Raw genomic sequence first — 20,777 nt, forward strand, 5'->3', positions numbered from 1 at the left:
ATCTGCAAAGTTGCAGCGCTAAAAGTTCAATGCAAACAGAAATATCTTTTAAATATATGTATTTTAAAATTCTGGCAGTTTAATGCCTACAAAAACGGCTGGTAAGGGAAACAACGAGCTTCTTGCCAGGTCCATTACATCTCAAACCCAGAAAAACCCTGCCCCGGGAACACGCAACAAAGGGGGCGAGGCCGTGCTGTGCTGCTTTAGAGAAGAGGAAGAGAAAACTAGGGGTGCATGTAAAAATCTGTTCATATATGAATCGCGATTCTTTCTTCTAACGATTCTAATGGATTCACAAGTTTCAAAATCAATAGGTGCGTGTACATGGACACTTTTTGCTTCCATCGGAATGAATTCATTCTGATTAAAGTGATCCGGTTGATATGCGCGTTTATATGTCACAGGCTTCTGATCGAATTTACTCTTTTGCCATGTGCACACTGAATGAATATGCAGAATTTCCCGCTGCTGTCGCATACTGTTTTAAAAAGCACACATGATATTTATCTACTTCGGGTCCTAATTAGGCGATGACCAGCACATGAACTGTTGTGATGCTTAACGTTACTTAAAAAAAAAAAAAGTAGTAAAAGTGCACCCAAAACTAGTCGTCTGTTGATGAGTCTTAAACAAGGACCAGTGGGACATGGTCCTGTTCCACTTCACATACACTGAGTGAAAGGGGAGTTTTATAATGACAGGACACTTATTTATGACACTTTATTCGCCTGGAAGAACACCTGGTTCCGCACGTCATACGTCATTACCCCATTTCTGCGTCACTGTGCATGCGCAGTATTTTCCAGTTTCAGTTTTCAATCCGATCAAGTGCTTACATGTCCTCTCACTCGGATTACAAAAGGAATAACCACCCCTAACAATCTGATCGAAATTTTAGTTGGATCTGGCCAATTCAATCCGATTGACGTGTTTATGCATGACTTTTTTATTCTGATTGTGCTTCTAGTCCTATTATGATGGGATTAGTAGGGTCCATGTAAACGCAGCTATTGTTCTAAAACAGCGTTTTTAAATCCTGTTCCTCGCCCTGCTGTACATCTCTCTCTCTCTCTCTCTCTTTCTCTCATTCAGATCGTCAGGTCAGCTCCAACAAACTGTTCCATTTATACACTTATTTTCACATAGCAATGAGAAGCATTATACATGGACACGCGTGTGGTTGCTGTGCTGTATTAAAGCTTTCATCAGAATAAAACTGTATATTAAAAGCTAACAGAAGCTGTAGTGTTTACAAACAACAGTGTATCTAAAAGTATGAGCATACCATCAATAGCTGTGATCTTCTGCATGATCCTCTTCATTAATATCCTCTGCGTCTCAATCGGGCTCAAATTGATAAGCAATATAGAGGACGTCATTGTTTACAATACGATACAAAACCGTAGCACATTCTGATCTTGAGGGGTGGGATGTTCAGACATGCTCTAGAGGCGGTTTAGTGAATCACAACACACTGAGCCAGCTAACCATTCTCAGCCCATTGTGTATTTCTGAGGGAGGGGCTTTATAAAAACATGAAATAATCGAGGCGTCTGTCAGAGAGGGGACAGATTGGTGTGGAATAAAGGTAAATTATGTGAAAAATAATGCGTTAAAAAAAATTAAGCATGAACACATGTTAGACTGCACCCCATAAACACAATCAATGTATCATTTAAAATGACTTTTTGGAATTTATATTTAATTAATGAATGAATTATTGAATTTGATTTAGTAATAGTATGAAATTTAAATGACAATGAAACTTTTATTTTATTATAATTTTGGGGATATGTATATAAGAAGAGTCTCTTGAGCACTGAATCATTAGAATTTTTTTTTTTATGACACTGATGATCATTTGACACTGAAGACTGGAGTAATGCCTGCTGAAAATTCAGTTTTGCTATCACAGGAATTGATTAATTGATTATATTTTAAAATATGTTAAAATTGAAAAGAGTTAATTAAATTGTAATAATATTTTACAATATTTCTTTATTTATATATATATATCATAAGAGACTTCAAAATCATTTAAAAAATATTACCCTGTACTTTTAAATGGTAGTGTATACAGTTCATAAACATATGTACATACATACACACATACCACTATACTGTATATCACTACCAGAAACATGCCTTGGCTGTCACAAAATCAGTTCCTGGCTGTAAATGGCCTATCGTTGTAAAAGTCACTATAACTGCCACATTTTAATTAACTATATTAATTATGCCAAAAGGCTTAATAGTCACATAGCTATTATGCAGTATATGAAAGCAAAGGCAAGAAAATAAGTTTAGTAACAGAGGACCATGCAGTTCAGTCTAGAGGCATAGAACCACATAAACTTCTCCAATACATGTAAAACAGATTTTACGGTCTACTTTAAGACCCAGGCACCTGGCAGTATTAAAAACAACAAGTTTATAGACTGGATACTAGATGGAGTTGTTTTATGCTAGAAGTAACCCCCAGCCTCAGTCTAAGGCTTCAGGGGGAGATTATGTTGTTCCCCAGCCTTATTAACCACCGTACACTGAGGTTAGAGTAAGAAACGGCCTCAGATGATCTCCTCCTCTGTCATTGGTTAGTGTCACTGCCTTTGATTTAGTGGATGGGGTTGTGTAAACCAATTGCTGCTGTGTGTCACTTTATTTGTCCTTTGTGAAAGAGAAAAATGGACATTTGCTTTGGGTTGGAAGGGCCACCCACTGAGCTCCAGCACAATGCTGTAGTGGAGCAAAAACACTGGTTGTAATGCTTGATGTGAAATTTTTTTTTTATAAACTTTATAAAAGGCCACTAAGAATAGTTTTTATTAAATACATCGTAAGTATATGAGGTTAATTGCTGGCTTGAGAGGTATTTTTCTGGCTTTTTCTCAGTATTTTTTTTATTTGGGAGAGATATTTTGCCTAATTGCTCTCAATTAGGACTTGATTGTTTCCACTGGGAATTAATTGCAGACTGTAAAAATTGGCTAAGTACCAAAATCGAGCCAAGTGATTCAAAAATAAGAGGGTTGGTGATGTTAGCAAAAATCAAAACTTTTTAGAAGTAAAGTAGGCCAGAAATCTTTTACTTGGAATTATGTATACAAATGCAACATGCAAAATAAGACCAGGAACATGTTTTAGGAATAGTGCCAGTTTTGATTTTGCCACATTTTGTTTTTACAGGTTTGCCAAAAATGCTAGTCATCAGAGACTATTTTGGGGTTCCTAGTCCTCTGGGCGGACCGCCGCTGAATGCTAAGATTGGTGATGTCATAGAGATCATCTGTGCTGATCCTCACAGCTCCTGGTGGCAGGTCAGATGAAGTACAGCACTATTTAAACACCAAATAGCGGAATTGTGTTCTTTGGTGTCATGGGACCCTGAAGTTGATCACAACATCACAACATATACTGTAGCAAAGCAAATAGGGTGCACATAACCTTTCCCACAGATATGTCTTGTGACATTTCAACAAAAAGATAAATGCAATAACCAGTATTTCCATAACCAACGGACTGTCAGGCCAAGTTAATTATAAAATTTGATTTAAAGTAGTTTAATTGAATGTAATATATATATATATATATATATATATATAATATATATATATATATATATATATATATATATATATACCTCAAAATATTAAGGGGTCAGTAAGAATTTTTTTTATATATGTATAGTTGTTATTGTCTATTAGTCTAGTACAGGGGTGTCAGTCTCAGTTCCTGGAGGGCCGCAGCCCTGCACAGTTTAGTTCCAACCCTGCTCCAACACACAAACCATATAGTTTTCAAATAAGCCTGAAGGACCTGATTAGCTGGATCCGGTGTGTTTAATTAGGGTTGAAGCTAAACTCGGCAGGGCTATGTCCCTCTAGAAGCTGAGTTTGACACCCCTGGCCTAGTATAAGAAACAACTGGACAAAATAATCAATTATTAATTGTCAGACTCTGTTCCATGTTTTGTTTGTGTTTTTGCTCCCCGTGTGTTCTGTTACTCGAGTTTTCCCATGTGTTTGATTGTTCATTGTTTCCAGGTGTTTCTGATTAATAGTATTCCCCGCACATGTCTGTCCATCCTTATCCAGCCCTTATAAGCCCCAGTCTGTTCAGTTTGTATTTGTCGGTTCTACTTGTTCATGTCATCAGCTACATGTGTCTTCCTGGTTCCCTTGTGTTGGATTATCTGATTAAACTCTCCTTGTGGATGTACTCCGTGTCTCCTCGTTCCGTGCTCCTCACCACTACAGATTGTGACATTAATTTGTTTAATTATGTAATTAATATTACTCACAACAATATAATGTTTTTAATATTGTAATGCTTGATTATTATTGAGCAGATAATTATGCTACTGTAAATACAAACACACTTGTACTCAACTTACCATACTCCGTACTCAACAATATGTAATTACAACTTTAGTGCAATATACAAAAGTGTAAACTAAATGACTGAAAACTTTATTTTTTCCACATTGCTTTCTAATATGAACTGATACCTAAATGAGCTGTCAGATATAGTGACTACAGAGTACAGTCAGGCATGTTTATTGTTTTATTTTTTTATGTGTTATGTAGGTGAGCTGTGTTGTGTAGTTTTTATATATTGTTTTTGGGGATGTTAAAACCTAATCTTCCTCCTGGTGTTGCCCCAATTTGGGCGACGTGTCTCAAACAGCTCGGCGGGAAATAGACACTTTGTGAGATTTCCCATGCTTTATGTAGGACCATTTCTGCCTGATAGCACACACCAATGTAAAAAAAAAAACCTACAGCTCAAAAATGGATACCAAAAGATTCACTGAGCCAACAGACTGCGATGGGCAGTGGCTAGACGTGCGTGTCAGCTGTGGTTCTCCACGCACTAGGCAGGTCATAGAGGGGAGCGAGAAGCGCTGCTGTTGAATTATAATGCACATCACTGGTTTATTTTATCTTGTGTGAAATGACGCTTAACTCTTAATAAGGCTACTAAATCTTCAGGGTCCCATGACACCAAAGAATGGAATTACAGAGCACTAAGCATCCATCTCCCATGTTACTGGAAGACAATTATCTCTGTCCCGTTGGCAGAACAGTGCAATCGATCACTGTAATTTAATTTGATCCTTTAGGCTGCCAACTGTTTACTCTAATGGGGTAATAAGTTTAATTTTTATCATACGCTTATCTGTGGCTTAACAAATATAAAAGGCTTTCAAAAGCTACAGCTAAACATTATTAAGCCGAATAAATCATGAATACAGTTCCAGTTTAGGGCTCCAATCTAATTTGTGGTAGAGGTGCATTTTTCTGAAATTCATTTCATACTTGTTAAAGATGATCTTAAAGGGAGCCAGGAAAGAAAAATATATATTTTGCAGTATAGTTGTTTGAGAAGAGGCTCATTACAGCCTCAGTCAAACCTTAAGCCAAACTTGCAATCAATCATAGGCTGCTAAATTTTGGCATCTGGTTCCAATGCGTTCACAGTGCATTATAACCTCCCAGCTGTTGTTTCACACGGAGTCGGGGGGAATTGTCGGTTTTTATCCAAAAAATATACAGATCATTGTGGATGAAGCCATGCAAGAAATTAGCCTATTTTAAAACTGGCATCCGGCCTGCGATTGCTCAAAACAATCTATTGGGCAAGGACATAATATAAAACTTGGGTCTAATGTAATTCATAAATCCAAATATGCTCAGAGCAGCAATATCAAACAATGGCTTATTGGCGAGTGTCATGATTCACGAGGTTCTGCCGTGGAAGCTGTATGATTATTCAGCATTAGATGATGCTTTCATTCTGATGCGTAACGGAATTTAACCGTGGGTAGGGGCTGAACAGTAATTAACTGTGGCTCTAAATGAGATTCACTGCTTGTTGTGAGCTAATTGTTTTAGATTTATTAATGCAAAGGGGAGGGGAGAGCATCGCCTCAAGGAAAATTTAATGTAATTAACAACCACACGTCTTGGCAGGGCAAAATCCTGACAACACAAGAGACCGGCTTTTTTCCAAGTGATGCAGTCAAGCCCTGCCCATGTGTAAGTATGTATATTTGTATGACTTGCGTAATCATTTTAATTCTGTTGATTTGTATTTGTGTTTACTATATACAGTACATCGGTGGTCAGAAGTTTTGAATAATTATGATTATTAGATAATTTTGAAAGAAGCTTCTTTTGCTCTCCAAGGCTGCTTTTATTTGATCAAATAGTAAAAATAGTAATATTGTTAAGTATTAGTGCAATTTAAAATAATGGTTTCTGTTTTAATATATTTGAAAATGTAATTTATTCCTGTGATGCAAAGCTGAATTTTCAGTAGCTATTACTCCAGTCTTCAGTGTCACATGATTCTATCAATGTTGAAAACTGCTTAGTATTTTTTGTGCAAGCTGTGATTTTTTTCCCAGGATTATTTCATGAAAAGCAAGTTTATTGAGGAGCATTTTTTTTTTAAATAGAATTGTTTTGTAATATTATAAACGTTTTTAATGTTACAATGTGCTATCAGCATATAAGAACAGTTTCAGAATGATTATGTGAAAATTCAATTTTTTTATATATATATAATATCTGCAAACAAAACAAATGTATTTTCTGCACAGACCTTTATAGCAAAATGTTTATAGATAATGCAAAACATAAATGGATATAAATGGCGAGTTCCGTCATGAAACTCTAGATGGCACAGGCTGATGGGTCCTCATTGCAAACTGATGATATTCACAGCGTTAAACTATTCAGCACAAACTGATTGGTTTATGTTGCATACACAGCCGATGAGCTTGCTGCTTTACATTTAAATGGGTGATTAGCATTCGCTTGAGCATTGCATTGTGCTTTCAGAGATCCTCTGAAACCCTCCACCTCCCCCAGTTCCACCTTTATAGATCTGCTTCGGGTTATTTTATATGCGATTTGTGCAGCAGCAGTATGTCTTAAATACATACAGCACAATATTGCCGTATGTATTGGCAGTAGCAAATTCCTGTACCTGCTTTGCAGCAGCTGCAGCAATAACTAACAGCAGCAGAAATTCAGCAGTGTAGTATATCTATTCTGTCAAGACCAAATACATTAACATTGTTGTATTCATTACCATGTATAAATCTTCTGAGAGTAGAACTTGTAGTGTATATATGTATGACATTGTTTATAATGTTTCTCATCCACAGGTACCAAGGACAGTCGGCTATTCAGCTCAACCCTGGTAAGTCTCAACACTAAATGTTTAGTCACATTTATTCCAGTATCTACATGACACACAAAATAACCTGCATGACTGGATGTGCTGAGTGTTGTTGTTTTGGTTTTAACCACGTGCATGTTGGCTCATGCGAGCAGGTTTGCTGGGCCCATGGAGAGGCACCATGCAGAGTCTGAGCTCATGGAGAGAGACAACAGTACCTACCTGGTGCGATACAGGAGCCGGGAGAGCAAAGAGTACGCTATCAGCATCAAGTACGTCTAGCGATTATCCCACTTCATATATTTGTGCCAGCATGTTTTTATTGCACATAAAACTGGCTTGATGGATGGTGCGTGAGGTCCTTGCGCGAATGTCCTTTTGCATGCAAGGCTTAGATTTCTTCATGCATTTCCCTCTGTGCAACCCAATGCATTATGCATCATGGATTTTACATACAGCTTATTGTGTAGCATGGATGTGGTCTGTGAGTGATCACACTACATACTCACAATGGGCTTTATTTCCTCAGAACATTTAATAGTTGCGTGTCTCATGCTTTAACCAATCACAATGTCTTTGTCAAAATATTTTATCCTCTAAATGTGTTGACTTGGAGTTGGGAACTGACAGCTCTATTCCGCATCCTTATAGTTATAGTTAGCTCTCCATAACAAGCTCATGTCTAATGTTTAAAGGGAATTGGGGATTTTATATTTCTGGTTCAAGGTTGTAGAATAACCCACCACTGAACATTAGATCTCCATCTCATGACATCTTTAGATCCAGTATTTATAGGAATAGTTCACCCAAAAATGGAAAATTCTGTCATCATTCACTCACTTCACTTTTTAAAACTCACGTATTGCTCATCTTAGGCATTAACTTTTGTTTGTCAGCACATTCCCAAGAAAACCTCTTTAAGATGGCTGACATTGTTGAAATATTGACAATCTTGGTATGGTTACAGAAATTCTCTGCCATCTGCAGGTACAACAATGATGTAAAGCACATTAAGATCCTCACCAGGGAGGGCTGTTTCTACATTGCTGAAAGCAGGACGTTCAAGACTGTATTAGTAAGTGGGTTTGAGAGCATTGGTCTTCAACATCATTTGCTTTATTTATCATCACCGTATGAATACATATGTAGGGTGCTATAATTTAGTGTCACTAGCTGTGCTGCAGAGACCTGAGCTTTTTTTTAACGAAAAACTAGAACATGTGCTGATCTGCATATTTCTGTATTTCATTAGCATAATTAATAATGTGAGTCCAGCTATTAATCAGAGTCATCAATATTACTGCAATCTTGTTACATTTTCTTCTAGATGGTTATAAAATGCTAAGGTTCCCTAATAAGATATAGACAACTGTGGTGACAACATGTAATAAGGAAAGCTTTAATGTATAAAATAGTACTGAGTAATTATTAATTCATATATCATGGTACTCCAGTGTCAAAGAATACATGGTATTACCATGGTGCACATCCATAAAACAATGTATGTATGTTTTTGTATGTGTGAGCATCTGTAAGCAATTGTAGTTTTTCACTAAGATAAAGTAAGTCAGGGTTTCCCCACTGCAATTGTTGGAAAGGAAATACTGAATTAAATCAAGCATAGTGTTAGTTCTGGCAGGTCACGTTAGTCAAGCTCGCAAAAGCTGATTCACGTCTACCTATAAGTATAAGTTAGTAGTTGTATTGGGAACATGCTTAAGGCTATCTGGTTTTTGTTGGAAATATGCTTGTCTTAAAGCTGGTGGGTTGTTATTTAGACACATGTTGTTGAGCGTGATAACTCCTGCATACTTGTCTTAAGCTTTTCAGGTATTGGCAACATGCTCATTAGGTTATGCTTAAGTGGGTGTTGGCAACATACTCGTTGGGTTATTGGGTAAGGGCAATGTTCTTATCAATTGTGGTTGCATGGATGCACAGGGAGTTCTTGCCCAGAACAGAACCATATCGCCAATCCAAACTATATATTGTTAATCATCTTTTGCTGATAGTGGTTCTGACAGAACTCATAAAAATGTAAAATTAATTGATCTTTCATCCATGAGTACATTGAGATAATCAACTAATTTAGCACAGGTGGAGCACTTTCAGATAATAAACTTAATTAGCATGATAGTAAATATATATATTTATATATAGCCAACTTACCTCTGTCCCACGACAGTTTTTCTGGCACCCCTCCTCATTCCTAACTATTCTTGTCCCAGCTTGGGGATATGGGGAGTTCTTTGGGTTAGGGCTATATTCCGAGCTCGGAGCCCTCTTCTTGGACAGCACGCCAAAAATGCATACTATTCACTCAATCTGATAATATGCAAACTTGTGAAAATAAATAATCAAAATGAAGCACTTACTAAAAAGATGGTATATTTTGTTTGTTTGCCTGCATTTGATTTAACCATTAAGCAACAAAAATGAAAACTGTGAATATGTGAATGTGTATTTAAATAATTGAAATATTAACTTAAAATTACAGGGGGACTTTAAGTGAATATTTTAGGTCAAAGAAGTTCATCTGGCAAAACATTTTGGGAAACCCTGAAATAAGCTTTTAAACTTGTGATTTTTTTCTGTCCAGGGACTGGTTGAGTATTACAAACAGCACTCTCTGAAAGAGGGTTTCCGTACTCTGGACACCACTCTGCAGGTGCCCTATAAGGAACTTGGTAGTGGATTCAGACCTGCTGGTGAGTATCATACACCTTTTTTAGATTCACTCTTAGGCCTTGTTAAGACTTTTAGCAAAAATCAGATTTTTTTGCACATTTAGATATTATCCAGATGGGTTTTTGAAAACAGCAAACAACACATGAAATCAGATTTTTTTCAAATTTTATTCAAACCACATATGGAGGAGGTTTGAAGTGCAATTCCAATCAGATTTTTACAGAGGCATCTCAGTCTGGATGCTTTGGCTGCTCAAATCAGATTTCAAATGTCTTTTGCATCACTCTTAATGTTACACACAACAATAACATCAAAACCGATGACAGACATGCCAGAAGTATTCATACAGTATTCAAACAATGCCAAAGCTGGCTGTGACTACAGCAAGGAACATAAAAATATATAACAGTATCCTCCATTTCTGAGTTTTTTCTTGTGCGACAGAGGAGTTCTGCACCATGACTCGACTATCTAAAGAAATAAAGAAAAGATGGCGGCGCGTCCACACGCAGCGGCTTCTCTCTGTCCCGACAGAACGGTGTTTTCGTGTTTTTTGTCTTGTGAGTCGCAGTGTTTTTGTACGTCGTCATCGCGTCTATCTGTCTTTAAGCGCGCATACAGTCGTGAGTTTCTGCTGGATGTCGGCAGAGCCGCATTTTTAGAGTTAAACTCCGCGCAACGCAAAACTGCTGCGAGATCTCGAACTGCTCCGGAGGCCTACATCATCACCGACCCCCACTACTGCATCTCGCCCACAGCGGAGGCGCCACAAGCGGCGTGAGAGGAAGCAGAAGAGGGGTAAGCGCGGAGGTATCCGGGCTAGGCTAACGGCTAACCCACACAAGCCATCTATCCCCACCGTCGTACTGGCTAACGTACGCTCTTTGGACAATAAACTGGACTACATCCGATTACTACGTTCAACTCAGAGGACTGTAAGAGACTGTTGTGTGTTTGTATTCACGGAAACATGGCTCAGCGACAGCGTTCCGGACTGCGCCATTCAGCTCGACCAGCTGACGTGCTATCGAGCAGACAGACAGAGCTCGCGTCGCGGGAGGAAAAACCCGCGGCGGCGGGCTTTGTGTTTACATCAATGACGCGTGGTGCCGCGATGCTGTTGTGATCTGCAAACACTGCTCACCCCTGGTGGAGTTTATGATTATTAAGTGCCGGCCGTTCTATCTGCCGAGGGAATATACTGCCATACTGCTCGTTTCGGTTTACATTCCCCCGAACAACAGCAACAGGAACGATGCACTAAATGATCTGTACCAGCACATCAGTGAGCAGCAGACAGACAGCACACCCCGATGCTTTTCTCATCATAGCTGGGGATTTCAACCATGCTGACTTAAAGAGTGTGTTTCCTAAAATACACCAACACATTAACTTTCCAACAAGAGGTAAAAACATTTTAGACTTTGTTTACACCACACAGAGAGGAGCTTACAAAGCCCTCCCCCTCCCCCACCTCGGTGTCTCAGACCACATCACTGTCATGCTAATGCCTGCATACAGACCGCTCGTTAAAGTCGCCAAACCAGTTCAGAAACAGGTTCAAGTGTGGCCAGAAGGATCGTCTGAGGCTCTTCAGGACTGCTTTGATACAACTGACTGGAATATGTTTAAGCAGGCTGCCACTTATAATAACTCCACTGACCTCCAGGAGTACTCGGAGACTGTCACTGCCTACATCACCAAGTGTATTGAGGATGTAACAGTCTCAAAAACCATTACTGTCCGGGCCAACCAGAAGCCATGGATGACAGGGGAAGTCTACAGACTCCTGGAGACGCGGAACGCTGCCTTCAGAGCTGGAGACGAGGGGGGCCTGAGAACAGCCAGGGCCAACCTATCCCGCGGCATCAGAGAGGCTAAGAGACAGTACTCCAGGAGGATAGCCCATCAATTCCGCGACAGCAGAGACACTCGGAGCCTGTGGCAGGGGATACAGACCATTACGGACTACAAGCCCCCACAGCGGACCTGTGACAGCCTCATCTCTCTGCTGAACGAGCTGAACACCTTCTTCGCTCGCTTTGAGGCACAAAACAGCTCCACTGCACAGAAGACTCCAGCTCCTCCCAGTGACCAGGTGATGATGCTGACCCCAGACAGCGTGAGGAGATCCTTCAGCAGGATCAATGCACGCAAAGCTCCGGGTCCTGACAACATTCCTGGGCGTGTACTGAGAGACTGTGCAGCAGAACTCACTGATGTCTTCACAGACATTTTCAACATCTCACTTAGTCAAGCTGTTGTTCCCACATGCTTCAAAGCTACCACCATCATTCCAGTCCCGAAGAAGCCATCTCCATCATGCTTCAATGACTACCGTCCTGTTGCACTTACTCCCATCCTCATGAAGTGCTTCGAACGGCTAGTCATGCACCACATCAAGTCTGGCCTCCCCCCCTCCCTGGACCCATTCCAGTTTGCATATCGGTCCAACGGTCGACCGATGATGCCATCTCAGCTACCCTCCACTCAGCACTCACACATCTAGAGGAAAAAGACTCATACGTCAGATTGCTGTTCATAGACTTCAGTTCAGCATTCAACACAATCATCCCTTAACAGCTCATTCACAAACTGGTCGAGCTGGGGCTCAACACTTCGCTGTGCAACTGGCTGTTGGACTTTCTGACTGGAAGACCTCAGGCAGTACGTGTCAGCAGCAACACATCCAGCACCATCACACTGAACACTGGGGCCCCCAAGGATGTGTGCTGAGCCCCATCCTCTTCACTCTGCTGACCCACGACTGCACACCGTCACACAACTCCAAGCTCTTTATTAAGTTTGCGGATGACACGACTGTGGTGGGTCTCATTAGCAACAGAGATGAGACAAACTACAGGAGCGAGGTGAGCCGCCTGGCCGGGTGGTGCAGTGACAACAATCTCTCTCTGAACGTGGAGAAGACGAAGGAGATTGTTGTGGACTTCAGGAGAGCGCACACTCAGCATGTTCCTCTGACCATCAACGGTGCGACTGTGGAGAGAGTGAGCAGCACCAAGTTCCTGGGTGTGCACATCACAGAGGACCTCTCCTGGACCGACAACACCGCAGCACTGGCAAGAAATCACAGCAGTGTCTCTACTTCCTCCGCAAACTGAGGAGAGCCAGAGCCCCACCCCCCATCATGTACTCCTTCTACAGAGGCACCATCGAGAGCATTCTGACCAGCTGCATCACTGTGTGGTATGGCGCCTGCAACGCGTCCTGCCGGAAGACTCTGCACCGCATAGTGAGAGCAGCTGAGAAGATCATTGGTGTCTCTCTCCCCTCCCTACAGGACATTTTATGGAACCCGTCTCACTCGAAAAGCCCTCTGCATTGCAGGTGATCCCACTCACCCGTCACACAGCTTCTTCAGTCTGCTGCCATCAGGGAGGAGACTGCGGAGTCTCCAGGCCAGGACCAGCAGACTGAAGGACAGCGGCTGTCAGGAAGCTGAACTCGCTCCCGAACTTACCCCCCCGTCCCTCTTCTGCCTCAGGCACCACTGAACTATGAACCCCCCCCCCCAGGTCCCACATCCCCAGGTCCTTCCACCCCCCCTCCCTCTAACATACGAATGTCATGCACCAGTCACTTTGTGCAGCAGTGGTCTGCTCACTACCTCATTCACCATGGATCTGACATCATTCTACCTCCTCATCAGTCAGTTTAATAAAATAACTGCTCTGAGCCCTTTGTCACTTTTAATCAGACTGAATAAGCTATTTTTATGCACTAAAAATCTTTTTATCTGCACTGTTTGTTCACTGGTTTGCACTCTATCTGCCATGTGCCTTGCGCTGCTTTTATTTAACCTTATTTTTATTTTATTTTTTCTATTATGTCTTTTTTTACATTCCCTTATTGTATAGTTTTATCTTATATTTTATATTTGATCTAGATTTTTAGGCTCTACTGTTAGTGTTATCTGTATGCACCGGGGGTCTGAGAGTAACGCAATTTCGATTCTCTGTATGTATGTACTGTAAATGTGGAAGAATTGACAATAAAGCAGACTTGACTTGACTTGACTCGACTACCTGTGTCTTTACCAAAGCAACTCATTCAGAAAAGTTGGTTATGTCTGGACACACAAATTGGATTTGATCTCTTGCAATTAATAGTGTGGACAGTCAGCCTGAAAAGATCTGATTTGAGAAAAAAAATCAGATTTGCCTGCAGTCTTGGGGTACTTGGACTCGGGACTTGGAATTGGAGTTTAGACGAATCTAGCTATCACCAATGGAAATGAAGTTTATTTTGTTTAACACGATTTGTCCAGCACCCCTTTCTGTTAGTAACAGAAATGCAAGCTCTGAGGATCTCCTGGTTCTTGGCTCATTTTGAGTCAGACAGGTAGACTCGCTTTGACCGGATCATTGATTCAGTGAGTTGTTAACTGAAGTAAAATAATAAAATAATAATACATTTTGGATAAAAGCATCTGCTAAATGACTAAATGTAAATGTAAGTAAAGCTGCAATCAGATCATTCCAAATAACAAATGAATCATTTACTGTGGTTTGCAAACTTATCCAACATGTTCAAAGAAAAGAATCACAAAAAGGACATTGCTATCACATAACTGTTTATAAAATGTAGTGAAGTAAAAATTGTGATACCATGCTTTGAAATGTAATGAAATAAAAGTAAGGGTTTGCAAAAATAAAAACATTCAGATAAAGTACAGATGCAAATACAAGTACAAATACTTAACTACTGCCACTGATATGATATGATGAATTACTGTATGCCCTGCTGTAATTTATATCTAAACATAAAAAGAAAAACGTCCCCCCTGCAGAATGTGAGTTTATGGCAAAACTGATTTGTTGCCAAAATAGAAAGACATGTTAATTTGCACTTACAATACGGTTTGAAGAGTTATAGCCAGTTGTGCAGTAACACTAGGACATCCAGCAGCAGGAATGTCTACTAGCTGCCAGCAGTACAATGACCTTGTCGACCTTGAGCGATTAAAATCACCGTCAGTGTGAATGGTTCTTCGGACAGGTCCTCTTTTAATGCCAGGAGGCATATCTTGCTCTCAAGATGTGTTTTAGCTGGTGACTTGCTTATGCTTCCTGACACTTTTGATTAAATATAAAGGGTGGATGAAAAGTAAAGTGTGCCTATGCATGTGTTGCTTTCACAGTGTATAAAGTTTGTGTTTACTTCAGCTCTCATTGCCCAAGATGGCTCCTCAAAGAGACAGACAGATGCTGCAAAGCGGGTTGTACGCACTCGGCACTTACCAGCAGGAAAATGGCTGTTTGTGTCTGGCTCTGCAGCTGCTGCTGCAGGCGACGCGGCGAGAGAGAGGACTCGGTTAACAAGACACTGGCACTGCGCACAAGTTGCACCAGCAATTTCTCTGACATGACATGACAGTTTGCTTTAAGTTACAGGAAAAAGCAATGATGGATGCTAAGCTCCCCCTCACCTGTGTCTTGACTGCTTTTCTCTCGCGCAGCTAAGAGAAAAACAGTCCCTGCACTGAGAAATGAAAGGGCAACTAGTGGAGACACAAAGTCAGCTTTACTGAACAGAGAGAGATGTATCACGTAGAAAAAGGCTTAGCGAATGAGTGCGACTCGGTTGATAGTGGGGATTGCGAATTGGGGATTTTGCTGTTCTCTTTGTCCTTTTTTCTTCAGTATCCTCGACTTGTTAGAGGTTTTCATGTTCGAGTGCCACTCTCAGTGATGCATCCTTTTACAAACCTCAGCAGAAAATCCGGGCCCTCGATGCATGCTGGGACAGTACTCTCGCTGATGTGCCCCAAACCAAAACACACACAAATACGCCGACAGATCATTTGACGTGTGGGCGCTGACACGTCTGCAGGCATCGAGTGTTTGGTAAACATGTTGAACACAAAGGGAGATATCAGGGTTGTGTTTGATAAGCTAATGTGAGGAATGCTATTTACTAGAAAGATATCGCATTGGTTTAAATTCTGACTATACAGTAGATATCGAAAGTGTAATTGGCTGAATGATTTCTGCAGGTGATTTCTGAGTGACAGTGTCACAGGAAAAAGTAGGTGGCTCATTGCCTACTGCTTTGTTATCCCCAAAGGAGATGCAAAGCAGGCAGGCAAACATATTGTGGATTTGACGTTTGCTAGTTTACATGTTAGAAAGTCCTGGATGATCAGATGGGTGTTCAGATGGTAACAGGACTCACGCTCTGTATGAACGCTTTCACAGCTGCGTCAGTGACAGGGCCAGGAGCACACACTCGCGTGTTCTTGCCAAAAGCTATGAGAACACCTAGAGAAAATGGTGAAAAAAACAAACAAATCTCGACACTCATAGGAATGGGATGCCCATGTAATTTCCAACCTGTATGAAGTGTTTTTTTTTTTGTTTTTTTTTAAACTGCATTCTAGCTGTGTCTGCCCAAATAATGTAGTATGTAAGTAGTAAGTAGTCTAAATTTTATTCAGTCTTTTATTCACCTTTATGTCATTCCAAACTTGCATGACTTTCTTCTGTGGAACATGAAAGAAGATATTTTGAGGAATGTGTTTTTGTTCATATAAGTCAATGGCGTCCAAAATACGGCTGTGCAATAAATGGATATCCATATTTATCTGAAAAAATAAATCCATGGTAACGACAATAAACTTTAATCTCACATTGATTATTTATTATTATTAATCTTTTAAGAAATATCATACAACCAATATATTTGTGTGCATATTTTAATTTATTCAGTATACAAGTTGTTTACTGAAAGTTGAGAAAAAGTTGTTTACATTTAAGTTGAGAATTTTTTTTAAATGCTTAAATGTTTTGTTGTTAATTGTTACATTTTGTAAGATGCATTAACTTGATCAAAAATTACAGTAAATGCATTTATAGCAATGCAAAATATTCTTACTTCAAATAAATGCTGTTCTTTTATAAAAAAAAAAGAAAAAATTCATAACATTTACCACAAAAATACTGAGCTGCAAAGCTGTTTTCAACATTGATAAGAAATGTTTCTTGAGCACCAAATTAGCATATTGATTGCATTTTGAAAGATTGATTAAATTGTTAATGTTTTATTAATTCATTTTAGTTTAGTTTACTTGTAGAGTTATGTTTACATTCATTCTTGAGGTCTAAGAAACATGTGGAATGCATTTCCTTCCCCATTAATGGTATGAAATTAATTATTGAATAATATATTTTTGGCAATATTGAGCCCTCGTCGAAAATAATGGACCTTACTGACTTTATTTTATGTTGATTGAGACATTCTCCAATCATCTTCTTGTATGAATCTCAAGATATATTTCAAGGAGAGTGCTGATTCACCCAGGGCTGCGTGGAGTTCTTTACATAAGATTATTTATGTTTGTCTTGTTGAAAATGTCTCTGTTAAGATCTCTGGGTTTTTGTGTTCTTATTTTCTTTGCTCTGCCTCGGCTTGGATCCTAGCTCCAGTGCTGTGTGGGCTTCATGTTTTGAGTCCCACCAGCTACAGTTTTGTTCCTCCCTCTCCCTCACCCTTCTGGTCAGGTACAGCTATCAGCCACCTGTCTCATTCATTTCCCCCTGCAGCCATCTCAGTCTCTCCTCCCTGTGTTTGCTTTAGCTCATTTTGTAGTGTATGTGTGCTTTCTGAGAGCTGTGGAGAGAGTGGATCGACATTTTGTGTGTAAAAATGCCATTTGTGCCATTTTCACACCAAGTCTCCAATCATCTTGTTGCACATTCACATTGTCCTACTTGGCATGTCTTGTGACAACATTGGTGTCTCTCATTCTTGTCTTTTTTTTAACAACTTGTTTTTGTTCCCCTTCTTCCACAGTTTTGACCCCGAGAGTGCTTGGCATTGCACTGGCACGATATGATTTCGGCTCCAGAGATACACGGGAACTCTCTCTGCGGGTGGGCGACCTGGTGAAGATCTATACCAAGAGTACCAATGGATGGTGGAAAGGTGAAGTCAATGGCCGGGTGAGGAAAAACAATTTTCTGCACCTTTATTCGTGTGAAGCTCTCTAGAGCAGGGGTCTTCAAAGTTTTTCAGGGCAAGGACCCCTTAGGCAATAGAGACATGGAGCAGGGACCCTCTGATACAAAATGTGTCAAGCAGAGCTACATATTAAGCATAAAGTCTTCAATATTAATAGAAAATAGCCATATTATGATTAAGAATAAATATGTTACATGTATATTATGTTAGGATAGTAGATCAGAACAATGCACATTATTGTTGTTGCTCATGCCTGTATATGACTATTATATACAATAATAATTTAGTTGTTTGCAGTTGTTGTAAATTATTTTAATGGATTTGCAGAGCATACATTTAAATTTTACTAATTAGATAGACATTTACAGTTACCTGAACTTTAGCTTCAAGTTTACTAAAAATTAGCATTTTAATTTTACTGTGAGATGGACAATTACGAATCAAATCACTGAGTATCTGAAATTAGTGAGGGTTTTCTAATAGAGTGCAGATGTAATGTGTAAGCAAGGGCTCCACCATGACAAAAATATCAATGTACAGTTACACAGTAAGAGTATAATATATGATATATGATATATGATATGAATATTTTTCTAGTAATCTATTAGTCTACATTTACATTGCATATATTTTGACATGCCATATTTTTTTCCCGTGCTAGTATCACAATGTCAATTTTGTAGTGTGTAAAAATTTTTTGTTATTTATTTTTTTTATTATATTTACACTACTATTCAAAAGTCAGTAAGAGTTTTTAGAGGAATTAATACTTTTATTAAGCAAGGATGCATTAAATTGATAACTGTCTTTAAAAATTTATCATGGTTTTCACAAAAATATAAGGCAACACAACTGTTTTCATCATTGATTATAATAAGAAATGTTTCTTAAGCACCAGCTCAGCATTTTATAATGATTTCTGAAAGATCATGTAACACTGAAGACTTGAAAATTCAGCTTTACCATCACAGGAATAAATAAAAATGTTAAATATATTAAAATAGAAAACAGTTATTTACATATTTTGCAATATTACTATTTGACTGTGTTTTTGATCAAATAAATACATCATAGATGAGAAAGACTTCTTTTAAAACGTTCAAAAAATCTTACCAACCCCAACTTTCATGTATATAATGTATAACAGTTACGTACATATTTTTATTTTATAATTATATAATAAAAATAATAGAAATTATATTTTAACTAATTTTAAGATTAATGAATATGATCATGAATCCCCGAAGACAGTGTGTTTTAGGTCCTATTGATTTACACATGCTATATTTTTTTATATTTATTTTTATCAGTGGTACTCATATTCAAAGTAAGAAACTTTTTAAAACATATATTAGTTCCAAAAGCACTTGAAATTTGGTTAGGACACAAGCAAATGACATAGCAATATAGAGGTGTGACACTGTGATTGACATTTGAGATTAGACTTTAACCCCACATTTCTATGCAATATAGCTCATCTCGACTCTCTAAGACACCTGAATCTTTCCTCGAGCCTTATTATATTCACTTTTCTTCATTTCATATACTCAAGTGCATTTAAGAGAGACATGATTAACTGGAGGTGATGACAGAAGATGACAGAATGACTCTTAATTATTCTTCTGCACATGCCATTATCAGATCTGACCCACAAGAGCTCTCAAACTAGACACGGAGATGAAGAGATACGCTCCTTTAGTCTTTAGTAATGTTTACTGATGCTGTTTATATTACAGGTGGGATTGTTCCCTTCAACTTATGTGGAGGAAGAGGAATGACCAGTGCAGGAAGTTATCCTCTCAATGCTGTCACAGTGATAGGCCACTGCCACTTGTTGACGGAACGGTGAACAATGCACCCTTATTTGAGCGAAGCACCACAAACACAGCAATTATCAGCCTTCTCTAATGGGATCCGCTGGGCTGTGATTGAGACCTGCAGCGTGATGCATCTGAGGCCCCGTCGGCTTTGACTGTTTAATTAGTTATGAATGTCCCTCGCTGCTCCACATTCAGTCCAGACATCTCTTTCTCTTACTCTTTTCCTCTCTCTCACCCTGCCACCTCCTGAAATCTTCACACAGGTGCCTGGGGCCCCCCTCTTTCTGCCTGTTTAAAATTTAAACTCCATTTCTGAGCTGTGCCGGACCTCCCATAAACTCAGGAGTAGCACGCAGAGAGAAAAGCCCTGAGCTGGCCATTTTCCCCCTCCACTCGGCAACCTTTACGCGGTGTTTCAGCTCACCTTGTGTTATAATTGATGATTTCATTCACCCGTCTGACTCTGCAAAGCTGGGGCGACACAGAGCAACGTGCTGTCACAAAGCCTTCCTCCCTTCCTCCTCCTCTTCAGCCCTGATAACACTTAGCAGCGCTACGCAGTGACAGGAGGCCTGCCGTTCAGTGCGATATCCATCTTAGCCAGCCTAATGCACTGCCCTGTGATCAGTCATTGCTCTGTCTGTTTCTGAACTTCAAGTGCTCCCAAGCAGAATGTTGGCACTGATTTTGGACTGAAGTCCATTTCTTCTCTTGTCATGCAATGGAACGACTTGTTAATGCTGTGGTGTTTGGTGCTCTAAGGGTCCCTGACACTGCAAAAAATATTCAGCGAGGTTTATGCCTGTTACAAAAAAAAATCTGCCAATGGAAAAAACAAAATACACTACCGTTCAAAAATTTGGGGTCAGAATATTTTCTTTTTTAAAGAAATTAATATTTTTATTCATTGGGGACACATTAATTTGATTGACAGTAAAGACATTTACTATATAATGTTACAAAAGATTTGTTCAAATAAATGCTGTTTTATTTAACTTACTATTCAAGAATCCTGAAAGAAATATTGCAGTTTCCACAAAAATATGAAGCTGTTTTCAATATTGATAATAATAAGAAATGTTTGTTGAGCAGCAAATC

At 39.4% G+C, this 20,777-nt stretch overlaps 1 protein-coding gene across 2 annotated transcripts in view; it reads left to right on the top strand.

The window, feature by feature from the left end:
* The window catches only part of LOC109080107 (guanine nucleotide exchange factor VAV3-like), a 59,608-nt gene extending 39,162 nt beyond the window's left edge, over window positions 1–20,446 (top strand). Inside the window, exons 20-28 of one of the 2 annotated variants that reach the window (XM_042771725.1) lie at window positions 3,190–3,320; window positions 5,976–6,041; window positions 7,178–7,212; window positions 7,347–7,463; window positions 8,179–8,266; window positions 9,791–9,899; window positions 17,319–17,399; window positions 17,692–17,840; window positions 19,596–20,446. In XM_042771725.1, the coding sequence (XP_042627659.1) occupies window positions 3,190–3,320; window positions 5,976–6,041; window positions 7,178–7,212; window positions 7,347–7,463; window positions 8,179–8,266; window positions 9,791–9,899; window positions 17,319–17,399; window positions 17,692–17,840; window positions 19,596–19,637 (818 nt within the window). In that variant the 3' untranslated portion in view covers window positions 19,638–20,446. The remainder of the gene's footprint in view (window positions 1–3,189; window positions 3,321–5,975; window positions 6,042–7,177; window positions 7,213–7,346; window positions 7,464–8,178; window positions 8,267–9,790; window positions 9,900–17,318; window positions 17,400–17,691; window positions 17,841–19,595) is intronic. The other variant, XM_042771732.1, reaches the window with a different exon arrangement.
* The last annotated feature ends 331 nt before the right edge of the window (window positions 20,447–20,777 follow it).

Source organism: Cyprinus carpio, chromosome A2 (genome assembly GCF_018340385.1).
Source record: "Cyprinus carpio isolate SPL01 chromosome A2, ASM1834038v1, whole genome shotgun sequence".
NCBI lineage: Eukaryota > Metazoa > Chordata > Actinopteri > Cypriniformes > Cyprinidae > Cyprinus > Cyprinus carpio.